This window comes from Salmo salar, chromosome 01 (genome assembly GCF_965601325.2).
Source record: "Salmo salar chromosome 01, fSalSal1, whole genome shotgun sequence".
NCBI lineage: Eukaryota > Metazoa > Chordata > Actinopteri > Salmoniformes > Salmonidae > Salmo > Salmo salar.
This window is the reverse complement of record NC_138291.1, coordinates 87,286,957-87,299,759: the sequence shown is the minus strand read 5'-3', so window position 1 is coordinate 87,299,759 and position 12,803 is coordinate 87,286,957. Positions and strand designations below refer to the sequence as shown.

The 12,803-nt window shown below is 45.9% G+C and overlaps 1 protein-coding gene across 1 annotated transcript; it reads left to right on the top strand.

Annotated features, from left to right (window-relative positions):
- The first annotated feature begins 2,112 nt into the window (after positions 1–2,112).
- LOC106611592 (sorting nexin-5) lies at positions 2,113–12,765 on the top strand. Its single transcript, XM_014211977.3, has 13 exons — positions 2,113–2,248; positions 4,958–5,062; positions 5,373–5,483; positions 6,895–7,016; positions 7,202–7,325; positions 7,900–7,995; positions 8,403–8,508; positions 10,400–10,475; positions 11,004–11,043; positions 11,475–11,561; positions 11,728–11,887; positions 11,978–12,063; positions 12,442–12,765. The coding sequence occupies exons 1-13, from the start codon at positions 2,117–2,119 to the stop codon at positions 12,490–12,492; spliced, it is 1,296 nt and encodes a 431-aa protein (XP_014067452.1). The 5' UTR covers positions 2,113–2,116; the 3' UTR covers positions 12,493–12,765.
- Positions 12,766–12,803: the final 38 nt, after the last annotated feature.

Here is a 12,803-nt window from a genome sequence, read left to right as displayed (position 1 = left end):
CTGTGATTATTATTATTTGACCATGCTGGTCATTTATGAACATTTGAACATCTTGGCCATGTTCTGCTATAATCTCCACCCGGCACAGCCAGAAGAGGACTGGCCACCCCTCATAGCCTGGTTCCTCTCTAGGTTTCTTCCTAGGGTTTGGCCTTTCTAGGGAGTTTTTCCTAGCCACTGTGCTTCTACACCTGCATTGCTTGCTGTTTGGGGTTTTAGGCTGGGTTTCTGTACAGCACTTTAAGATATCAGCTGATCTAAGAAGGGCTATATAAATCAATTTGATTTGATATACGTTCTTTCTCCATCTTTGCGTTTGCGGCTTTGTATTTAGAGTGACTCAATACAACAAATAAAATTGTATTTGTCACATGCACTGAATACAACAGGTGTAGACCTTACAGTGAAATGCTTACTTACAAGCCCTTAACCAACAATGCAGTTTTAGAAAAATAAATAAATAAATAGAACAAATAATTACGGAGTAACAATAAAATAACAGTAGCGAGGCTAAATACAGGGGGTTCCGGTACAGAGGGTTCCAGCACAGAGTCAATGTGCGGGGGCAGCGGTTAGTCGAGGTAATATATACATGTAGGTAGAGGTAAAGTGACTATGCATAGATAATAAAGAGAATGTAGCAGCAGCGTAAAAATGGGGGGTGGGGTGGGGACAATGCAAATAGTCCGGGTAGCCATTTGATTTATTGTTCAAGAGTCCTATAGGGGTTAGAAGCAGTTAAGAAGCCTTTTTGACCTAGACTTGGCGCATGGGTACCGCTTGCCGTGCGGTAGCAGAGAGAACAGTCTATGACTGGGGTGGCTGGAGTCCTTGGAATTTTTTGGGGCCATGCTCTGACACCGCCTGTGTAACGGATGTGAAATGGCTAGTTAGTTAGCGGTGGTGTGCCCTAATAGCGTTTCAATCAGTGACGTCACTCGCTCTGAGACATGAAGTGGTTATTCCCCTTGCGTTGCAAGGGCCGCGGCTTTTGTGGCGCGATGGGTAACGATGCTTCGTGGGTGTCAGTTGTTGATGTGTGCAAGGGTCCCTGGTTGGGGCGAAGAGAGGGACAGAACCTACACTGTTACACCTGGAAGCTTGGCCCCAGTGATGTACTGGGCCGTACGCACTACCCTCTGTAGTGCCTTGCTGTCGGAGGCCAAGCAGTTGCCGTACCAGGCAGTGATGCAACCAGTCAGGATGCTCTCGATGTTGCAGCTGTAGAACTTTTGGAGGATCTGATGACCCATGCCAAATCTTTTCAGTCTCTTGTGGGGGAATAGACATTGTTGTGCCCTCTTCAGGACTGTCTTGGTGTGTTTGGACCATGATAGTTTGTTGGTGATGTGGACACCAAGGAACTTGAAGCTCTCAACCTGCTCCACTACAGCCCCGTCGATGAAAATGGGGGCATGCTTGGTCCTCCTTTTTCTGTAGTCCACAATCATCTCCTTTGTCTTGATCACGTTGAGGGAGAGGTTGTTATCCTGGCACCACACTGCCAGGTCTCTGACCTCCTCCCTATAGGCTGTCTCATCGTTGTTGGTGATCAGGCCTACCACTGTTGTGTCCTCAGGAAACTTAATGATGGTGTTGGAGTCGTGCTTGGCCATGCAGTCATTGGTGAACAGGGAGTACCTTAGCCTATGCTTTGGTTACATGAAATGATTACTGAATATATGGAAAACAATGAATACATGTAGTGGACAGTCGTTACCTCCCAAACGTCGCGCGATTTTTGTTTTGTTACAACATTTTGACCGATGAGGGACAGGCTGCAAGGCATGTCGTTTTTTTCTCAAGTAAATCCTTGATGGGACATGATAGACAAAACTAGTCCAGTAATCCCTTGAAGGTGGGTCTTTGAAACTGGTCCGTGTTTTCCTGACATGGAACCAAAGTTTACTTCGAAAAGTCCACATACGCTGTGGCCATATACAGTACATTATTACAAATGTAATTATTTATTATGTTTAATTGTTGTACCGGTAACGTATGTTCGAAATGCGACTTGGGTTGGACAAAAAAAAGCAACGAACTATTTTGATTGACGTTCAGAAACCTTGTCCAATCAAAAACATCAGGGTGAGTTATTGGGCGGGATTTATCTGTCATGAGACAGGAAGAGCGAAACGGGGGTTGTTTCCAGAAGATAGCTAGACTTGCAGCACAATACGACGATCTGCAACGTTGTTGTACTTTTATAATCATGACATCTACTCTTGATGATAGCGAAAAAGAAAAGGTACGTTATGAACGATGTACTATCGTCTTTGTTAGCCAACTACCTTGCTCTTCGCTTAATGTTAAATAGCCAGCTAACTGTAGCCTATATTTTAGCTAGCTAGCGAGGAAGTTCATGAGATGCTCACTTGCTTAAAACACAACTGTGCAGTATTTAGGTAACGCTATTGAAACAGTCAGGTATCTATGATAAATTTCGCTGGCTAGCTAATAAACTGAAAATAAGGTTGCCTGGCTAGCTAAATAGAGGAATCAACAGCTACAGTCTGTTGAAAGCAACAGTGTAACTTATAACGTCAACTAGTATTGGAGGCGGTATAGAAAACATTCTACCACGATCTTTGGCATTGGCCTAGCTAACTACTTCACAGATGAATGTTGTCACAAAATGTCTTATCCATTATTGTATTGTCACCACCCCAGGCTACTTTTAGTTTGCCGTAAGTACTTGATGTCGAAGCCTCTGTGTTCCACTGCCTCTGACAAGAGAGTTGGGCTTGCATGGCACAGCACTAACCCCAATAACGTCAGGCCAGGCTCGCTGGTTTAATTTCTGCTCTTCCTGTTACCCCCATTACTATTTTGAATTATATCTGGCTAGAGGGCTATTGAGTTTAGAATTTGGACCACAGACCACTGATCTAAGCATTGCCTTTGGGGACTTGCAACGTGGCAGTAAGAGGCTAGTATTGTCCTGGCCAATGACAGAATAACTCAGATCGCTTACATATGGTGTGGAATTGGACAGGCCTGTGGTTATTTTATTTTCTGCAATTTGTTTTCTCCTTTTCCTCTGAGACTTTCCAGAGGAGACTTACTCTGCTTTATTTCGGTTGACTCTGTCAAGCTGAGTAGCAGAGTTCGGTAGTAGTATGGTGAAACACTGAGGCTGTGGGTTATTCACACAGGAAGTACTGGCTAAATTGATAGAGAATGGTGCTTGCAACGCCAGGATCATGGGTCAGTTCCCACTGGGGCCACCCATACGATCAAGGTTTCTCCTACTCAAACAGAAACAGTTGTTAAGATGGGAGAAACGTAGCCTTGACAATAATGACCATAGGGAGTGGTAGGATGGCACAAACAGATCTGGGACCATGCTAGGAGAAATGTGCACTAGCTAGCAGACTCTTGGGAACACTGACTGACCCTTTTGGGAAATCAGCTGGAGTTATTGCTTCAAGTGCGGTGAGTGTGTAATTCAATCCCAAGGATATATACAGTTGAAGTCGGAAGTTTACATACACTTAGGTTGAAGTCATTGAAACTCGTTTTTCAGCCACTCCACAAATTTCTTGTTAAACTATAGTTTTGGCAAGTCTGTTAAGACATCTACTTTGTGCATGAAATAAGTAATTTTCCCAACAATTGTTTACAGACAGATTATTTCACTTATAATTCACTGTATCACAATTCCAGTGGGTCAGAAGTTTGCATACACTAAGTTGACTGTGCTTTTAAACAGCTTGGAAAAGTCCAGAAAATGAGGTCATGGCTTTAGAAGCTTCTGATAGGCTAATTGACATCATTTGAGTCAATTGGAGGTGTACCTGTGGGTGTATTTCAAGGCCTGCCTTCAAACTCAGTGCCTCTTTGCTTCAGATCATGGGAAAATCCAAAGAAATCAGCCAAGACCTCAGGAAAAAATGTGTGGACCGCCACAAGTCTGGTTCATCCTTGGGAGCAATTTCCAAATGCCTGAAGTTACCATGTTCATCTGTACAAACAATAGTACGCAAGTATAAACACCATGGGACCATGCAGCAGTCATACCGCTCAGGAAGGAGACGCGTTCTGTCTCCTAGAGATGAACGTACTTTGGTGCGAAAAGTGCAAATCAATCCCAGAACAACAGCAAAGGACCTTGTGAAGGTGCTGGAGGAAACAAGTACGAAAGTATCTATATCCCCAGTAAAACGAGTCCTATATCGACATAACCTGAAAGGCCGCTCAGCGAGGAAGAAGCCCTGCTCCAAAACCACCATAAAAAATCCAGACTACGGTTTGCAACTGCACATGGGGACAGAGATTGTACTTTTTGAAGAAATGTCCTCTGGTCTGATGAAACAAGAATAGAACTGTTTGGCCATAATGGCCATCGTTGTGTTTGGAGGAAAAAGGGGGAGGCTTGCATGCTGAAGAACACCATCCCAACCGTGAAGCATGGGGGTGGCAGCATCATGTTGTGGGGGTGCTTTGCTGCAGGAGGGACTGGTGCACTTCACAAAATAGATGGCATCATGAGGGTGGATATATTGAAGCAACATCTCAAGACATCAGTCAGGAAGTTAAAGCTTGGTCGCAAATGGGTCTTCCAAATGGACAATGACCCCAAGCATACTTCCAAAGTTGTGGCAAAATGGCTTAAGGACAACAAAGTCAAGGTATTCAAGTGGCTATCACAAAGCCCTGACCTCAGTCCTATAGAAAATGTGTGGGCAGAACTGAAAAAGTGTGTGTGAGCAAGGAGGCCTACAAACCTGGCTCAATTACACAAGTTCTGTCACGAGGAATGGACCAAAATTCACCCAACTTATTGTGGGAAGCTTGTGGAAAGCTACCCGAAACGTTTGACCCAAGTTGAACAATTTAAAGGCAATGCTACCAAATGCTAATTGAGTGTATGTAAACTTCTGACCCACTGGGAATGTGCTGAAAGAAATAAAAGCTGAAATAACCTTGTCCTTTACCCTCTTCTCCCTTGTCTTAGGCACGCTCTGTGTCTGTGGACCTAAACAACGACGCCTCTCTACTCATCGACATTCCTGATGCACTCTGTGAACGTGACAAAGTCAAGTTCACTGTCCACACCAAGGTAAAAACAGCAACTCCACAGTTTCAGTTCCTAAGCTAAGGGTCACCGCTAGTTCCCTCACTTCCCTGTCAGTTATTCAAATAATATATAATGCTCTTCGTGTACAGCAGGCTTGAACTACGGCTTATGTTGTTTCTATGTCAAATGTGGTTGTCTTACTTACCTTAGTTGAATGCTGCACTGTAAGTCGCTCTGGATCAGTGTCAGCGAAAAATAAATAACAGTAACTGTCAGATGTTTTACTTTTAAAGTATATTACAACCTTGTGGTAATGCACTTTAAATGGAGCTTGAATTGTCTTTTCTGTCAGACCACCCTGAGCTCCTTCCAGAAGCCAGACTTCTCTGTTCCTAGGCAACATGAGGACTTTATCTGGCTCCATGACACGCTGGTTGAGACTGAGGACTACGCTGGGCTCATCGTGAGTGACCTGTTAAGTCCATCACACACACGCACACTGGTTTGGGACTACGCTGGGCTCATTGAGTGACTTGAGCAGTAGAGCTGGGCGATATGGACAAAAAGTCCACATCGCGATAAATTTCCTGGATTGATGCGATAATGAGTACCGTAAATTCCGGACTATAAGCCGCAACTTTTTTCCCAGCTTTGAACCTCACGGCTTAAACAATGACGCAGCTAATATATGGATTTTTCCCGCTTTCAATTTTTTTTTTCTACAAAAAAAAACATTCTGTGACGTGCTCAGTTTTTTGGCGGCATGAAGCTTTCATTAGACCAATGAAATTGCCGAACGGGTTAAGGTCAAACAACTTTTTTGTTTACTGTTTAGATTAAATCGAGCGCTCTCAAACTTCCCATCATTCTGATTACGGTAGTCATTTTGTCAGCCTCATCATGGCAAAGACACGTAGAAATGCATATGATGCAGCTTTCAAGTTGAAGGCGATTGATCTGGCTGTTGGAAAAGGAAATAGAGCTGCTGCACGGGAGCTTGGTCTTAATGAGTCGATGATAAGACGTTGGAAACAGCAGCGTGAGGAATTGACTCAGTGCAAAAAGACAACTAAAGCTTACTGCAAATTTTTTTGTTTGTTACAAGCCGTGTTTCGTTAAAGCCTGTGTAAAGTTGATTTGTTTCAATGTACCGGTAGGCACCTGCGGCTTATTTATGTTCCGAATAATATATATTTTTAAATTCAGTGGGTGCGGCTTATATTCAGGTGCGCTTAATAGTCCGGCAATTACGGTAGTTTATAACATTTAATGTACACCACAGATGTTTATTTCTATCCTTAACTACTAATACTGGTTTGATGGTTGTAGCCATCAGTTGTTCCATTAACAGTGATCCAGATTAGCAAACGTATTTCATTTTAAACTTATCTAGTATCGGCTACTTATCGTAATGAACGATATCAGCAAAATGCCTGTGATAAGTGGTCAGTATTGATCATTTTCAGTTTATCGTCCCAGCTCTATGGAGTAGTCTACGGAATATGCACGCGCACACACACACCACTTAATTACAGTATAGTTCACACTCACAGCCAATGCTGCCACTGTGAATGTAATTTTGCAAGTTCACTGTCAGGACATGTGAGTGTTATTTGATGAAGGGGAAGATGCAAAGCACTCTGGTTTCTGCTCAAATGTTTTTTATATCAGCAGTTTTATTGCAGCTCTGCATGCAGGGACATGCCTGTGTAGGAAATCTTACTAGAAGCTCCCTCTCCTCTCCCCTACCTTCGCCTCTCCTCAACTTCCCCTTCCTCTCTTCCTCTGCCCTTGCTCCTCTCCCCATTTCCTCTCTACCTCTCCCCTTCCTCCATTACTCCCCCTCTGCTCTTTTCCTCTCCCTGTCTGTCCAGATCCCCCCAGCCCCCCCGAAGCCAGACTTCGAGAGCCCAAGGGAGAAGATGCATAAACTGGGCGAGGGAGAAGCCACCATGACCAAGGAGGAATACACCAAGATGAAGCAGGAGTTAGAGGCGTGAGTTCTGACCTTTCCTCCTTTACCCCTTGTCACTGTGTCCAAGCTTAATTGGCACAGTTCTGCATTTTTAAATGTTGTATTACGATACCTGTGGGAATGATTCTGGTGATCTCAAGCTTGTGTATCTGTATGTGCGCACTATCAGTTGGTAATTTGCCATCTTCTGGCTCTCTGTCTCCCAGTGAGTACCTGGCTGTATTTAAGAAGACTGTACAAGTCCACGAGGTATTCCTGCAGCGACTATCTTCTCACCCGATCCTGAGCAAGGACAGAAACTTCCAGATATTCCTGGAGTATGACCAGGATGTGAGTTTGACACTTGGAAAAGGAAACGAAGAAAACAGACTGCGTACTTTCCAGCAGTACTGACTTCCTAGTTAACTGCTGAGTCGTGTTCACTAGAGCACACCGTTGAAAAACATTTCCCAATGCAGTTCAGTTAGTACCTCTCAATTTCCAGTCATTTTCTTCCGTTTTGTGCCTAGTGAACACGATGGCTGGATGGAGGGAGGGGGATAGAGGAGGGAGGGGGATAGAGGAAGACAGGCAAGCAGACCTAGGACACACATCCTGCTGCTGAGTTCAGCTCTATTTCTAAACCACTCGGTCAGTGGAGCTGTGAGTCAGCCAGGGTCTGCCGAGATGGTTTTGTTTGTCCTTTTGGGAAATGTTATACAGACATTTTATAAAATTATCAGGAAAAACCGGAACACTTATTGTAGTTCTTACTCACTTTCTTCATTCCTATGTGGAACAAAAGGCTTCCACAAGACAGTGCCACAGGTATTGTAGCTTACGTAATCAATTTTACATTGCGAACTTGTACTGTGGTCTCATTGGCTAAATAAATAATTTCCCTCCCTGTGATTGGTCCACGTAGCTGAGCGTACGAAGGAAGAACGCCAAGGAGACGTTTGGGAGTTTCTTTAAGAACATGGTCAAGAGTGCTGACGAGGTCATCATCTCTGGGATAAAGGTAGGTGTGGCCTCAGCCCATATCATACAATACCAGCCACATTCGAGAGCATCACATCTGTGAGGCATTGTGGGTAAATTGTGATTGACTGACCTACAAACATTAATTTATGCAAGGTGATTTCAAGATCAGTCAGCAGTCGCCTGCATTGTCAAACAAGCCCATTTGTCCATTTCCATGAAATGTCATTTTGTGAGGTCAGCAGTGCATTACAAACCAGATGCAGAAAGTCAATGCATTACAGTAGCAGACTTAAACAAAGAGAAACAAATGCAGCTACAGATCGTAACGGTTTACAAGCTGAGCAGGGACCTTCGTATCCAGGATGAAGATCTGGCTTTGTGTTTTTTGTGTCTTAGGCAGAAGGTTTATGTCTTTTTTTTTTAATATATTTTTTGTTCTTGCAGGAAGTAGATGATTTCTTTGAGCAGGAGAAGACCTTCCTGCTTGATTATTCGTCCAAGATCAAAGACTCTACTGCCAGGGCAGAGAAGATGACCCGCTCTCACAAAAGTATGACTATGATATCAACAACAACCAACTTTTTGCTTTTTGAGTTATTGATAAGAACAGTGTTTTTTTCCCCTTCATATCTGGCTCAATCAATCACATGTCATTTATAAAGCCCTTTTTAACATCAGCAGTTGTCATATTGCTTTGGCGATACCTAGCCTCAATGCTGGACTTCGGACTAAAATGGGTGCCGGTACTCATTTTGGCTGCCGGTACTGTTTTATAGTTAGGTGCAGAAGCTCCACAATAATTTTTTGCTAATACTCTATGAGAGGAACAGAACATTTGAGGTGCAAGTACTCAGCTCCTGCCAAAGTCAAACACTGCCTACCCTAAAACCCCAAAGAGCAAGCAATGGGGATGCAGAAGCACAGTGGCTAGGAAAAACTCAGAAGGCAGGAATGTAGGAAGAAACCTAGGGGAACCAGGCTCCGAGGGGTGGCCAGTCCTCTTCTGGCTGTGCCGTGTAGAGGGGAACCAGGCTCCGAGGGGTGGCCAGTCCACTTCTGGCTGTGCCGTGTAGAGGGGAACCAGGCTCCGAGGGGTGGCCAGTCCTCTTCTGGCTGTGCCGGGTAGAGAGGAACCAGGCGCCGAGGGGTGGCCAGTCCACTTCTGGCTGTGCCGTGTAGAGGGGAACCAGGCTCCGAGGGGTGGCCAGTCCACTTCTGGCCGTGTGGAGGGGAACCAGGCTCCGAGGGGTGGCCAGTCCTCTTCTGGCTGTGCCGTGTAGAGGGGAACCAGGCTCCGAGGGGTGGCCAGTCCACTTCTGGCTGTGCCGGGTGGAGGGGAACCAGGCTCCGAGGGGTGGCCAGTCCACTTCTGGCTGTGCCGGGTAGAGGGGAACCAGGCTCCGAGGGGTGGCCAGTCCACTTCTGGCTGTGCCGGGTGGAGGGGAACCAGGCTCCGAGGGGTGGCCAGTCCTCTTCTGGCTGTGCCGTGTAGAGGGGAACCAGGCTCCGAGGGGTGGCCAGTCCACTTCTGGCTGTGCCGTGTGGAGGGGAACCAGGCTCCGAGGGGTGGCCAGTCCACTTCTGGCTGTGCCGGGTAGAGAGGAACCAGGCGCCGAGGGGTGGCCAGTCCTCTTCTGGCTGTGCCGTGTAGAGGGGAACCAGGCTCCGAGGGGTGGCCAGTCCACTTCTGGCTGTGCCGTGTGGAGGGGAACCAGGCTCCGAGGGGTGGCCAGTCCACTTCTGGCTGTGCCGGGTAGAGAGGAACCAGGCGCCGAGGGGTGGCCAGTCCTCTTCTGGCTGTGCCGGGTAGCGGGGAACCAGGCTCCGAGGGGTGGCCAGTCCACTTCTGGCTGTGCCGGGTAGAGGGGAACCAGGCTCCGAGGGGTGGCCAGTCCACTTCTGGCTGTGCCGGGTAGAGAGGAACCAGGCGCCGAGTGGTGGCCAGTCCTCTTCTGGCTGTGCCGGGTAGAGGGGAACCAGGCTCCGAGGGGTGGCCAGTCCTCTTCTGGCTGTGCCGGGTGGAGGGGAACCAGGCTCCGAGGGGTGGCCAGTCCTCTTCTGGCTGTGCCGGGTGGAGGGGAACCAGGCGCCGAGGGGTGGCCAGGCCTCTTCTGGCTGTGCCGGGTGGAGATTTAAGAGTACATGTAGCCATTAAGGCCAGATCGGTTTAAGACGTTCAGATGTTTTTAGATGAAAAGCAGGATGTGTAGTAGCATTGTGTGGCGTCACCAAAGTGGTGCAACTTCTCACAGTAGGTTACCCATACTGAGTTTTATTGATTGCTTGGAATTTACAGCCGTTGACCCTTGGCCTCAGGGAGACCACCTAGGATACCAGGTTTTGCAATATGGTGACCCCTAACCTCTTGAAGTCACTCGGGCTGAGTTCAGATTTAAAGTGGGCCAAGAATTTAGATTTTAACATGTTGTATTTTGTCTCAGATGTTGCTGATGATTACATCCACATCTCTGCCACTTTGAACAGTCTCTCTGTCGACGACAACACCGCACTTAAAAAGTGAGTAACAATATAAATACGCTCTAGTTCGAGGTATACGAATGGTGCCGTTGTTTCCTCAAGCCAACTACGGGTGGCTTAATCTCGGTTAACCCAGAACTAAAGTCTTACGTAATTAGTCAGAAGCTTGATTAAGTTATGGGACAATACGTCTTAAGAGAAGATGAAGAGACGCTAGAATGAGGAGCGGAACCAGAACAAGGAGCTCCAACCTCTTTGCAAATTACGGGCAATTATTATATGGGAAAAATGCCCCCCCCGTTCTGAAATTCAGAAAGATGCGAACACCTGCAAAATCATGATTTGTCCAAATAATCAGTGATTGAGAACCCAAGCACTGGAACTATTGCTGCTTGTTAGCTATCGGTGCCCATAGTATAATCATCGATCTAGGGTACCATGTATGTTTATGTAGTCTAGCTACAAGAGTTTATGGGTTGCTAAATGAATGCTTTACATCTCACCCAATATCAGCAACAACAAATTGTGACTTTACTCAAGTTCTCATGGTTTGTCTATTCCCTTCAGGCACCTTGAGAAGTTTGCAGACCTGTTTGAAAAACTAAGGGTAAGAACCACAGTGCTGGTCTTCTGCACTTCTCAACCTGGATTGTTTTTCTATTCATTGTATATGTTTTTATATAATCCCTATTGTCCATTTCCATGCAAATTCAAATTTTGTGAGGTCAGCAATACATTTTAAACACGTGTGTGTGCATTTTGCTTTTGTGAGCTGTGCAAATGTCTACATTTTTTACAAGTTAGTCATTTAGCAGACACTCTTATCCAGCGCGACATGCAGTTCATCTTAAGATAGCTAGGTGAGACAACCACATATCTCAGTCATAGTAAGTACAATTTTCCTCTAAAGTAGCAATCAGCAAAGTCAGTGCTAGTTGGAAATGTGCGAGTGTCATTTATATATATTTTTAAATGTGTATCTTATGTTCTTTGAGCATGGCGGTAGCATCGATGTTGTCTATCTGGTCCTGCCTGTAGAAAGTGGAGGGCAGAGTGGCGTCAGATGAGGAGCTGAAGCTCACAGAGCTGCTCCGTTACTACATGCTGGACATCCAGGCAGCCAAGGTGAGCCACGTCTAGTCTGTTTCTCTCTCAAAAACCCTCAGCAACTTCTTCTTGAATCATTTGTTTTTTCTTCAATGCATGTGGAAACACGGTAGGCATGCATATTACATACGTTCTCTGAGAAATGCTGTTTGTGTTAACCACTACGTGTGTGTGTGTGTGTTAGGACCTGTTGTACAGGCGGGCCCGGGCCCTGGCTGACTATGAGAACAGTAACAAGGCCCTGGACAAGGCCCGGCTGAAGAGTAAAGACATCACCCAGGCTGAGGAGCACCAACAACAGTGTCTGCAGAAGTTTGACAAGCTCTCCGAGTCTGGAAAAAGAGGTTTGTGTAAGACGGTGTGTGTTTGGGCTAACATTTTCTTCTATAATACAGTACAGTGAGTAAACTGACAGTATGGTCTTCTCCTCCCAGAGCTGACCAGTTTTAAGGGCAGGAGAGTGGTGGCTTTCCGTAAGAACCTAATAGAGATGGCTGAACTGGAGATCAAACACGCCAAGGTGAGTCAGGGTACACAGAGTTGTTTTTCCTTCCCGTGTTTGAGATTTTTGGGGGGGATATGCAGTAATGAAATATAGGCGGAGGAGAGAGATCGAATGACAATCAGAAGCCGTGGGATTCAATCCCACAATATCACTAAACTGTTATGTGCTGCAGGAGGTGTTCCCCACTAGACCAACCGCAGACACAACACTACATTGTTGGTACTTTTCTCTGATAGACTGGACTGTTCAGGAGCTTTCAGTGAATATGGAATATGTAGCAACTATGAGCAAAATGTGGTTCATGTTATGTGGTATATTGTGCCCTTATCCTTGTGAAATGTCTGTTGTTGAATGGATATGATACTGATATCCCTGTTCTCTTTGTAACTACAGAACAACATGGCTCTGCTGCAGGGCTGCATTGAGCTTCTCAAGAGCAACTGAACCACCTGTCTCCTACCAATCCTCCCAGACCGCCAGACCACCACCCACCGACCAGCTAGCCTGGGTGCCAGTCTGTTTTTTGCTGTCTTGCCAACTCCGTATGGAACTGTCATGCAGAACAGTGCCAATGGCGTAGGCAAAAGCACAAACGGATCTGGAACCAGGCTACTGACCCAGCCTTTGAGAAGAGAACCTGGACACCCCTTCCCACCACCCTCTACCCCCAGGGGACCTTGGGTCGTGTTCATTAGGGGACATGGTAGAAAAACATCCATTTGCAAAAGGAAAGGAGCCTTTCTTATTACACAGAA

Coding starts and splice junctions, on each gene's coding strand:
- LOC106611592 (XM_014211977.3), top strand. CDS start 2,117: ATGAGACAGGAAGAGCGAAACGGGGGTTGTTTCCAGAAGATAGCTAGA. Junction 2,249..4,957: donor ATGATAGCGAAAAAGAAAAG/GTACGTTATGAA, acceptor CCCTTGTCTTAG/GCACGCTCTGTGTCTGTGGA. Junction 5,063..5,372: donor AGTTCACTGTCCACACCAAG/GTAAAAACAGCA, acceptor CTTTTCTGTCAG/ACCACCCTGAGCTCCTTCCA.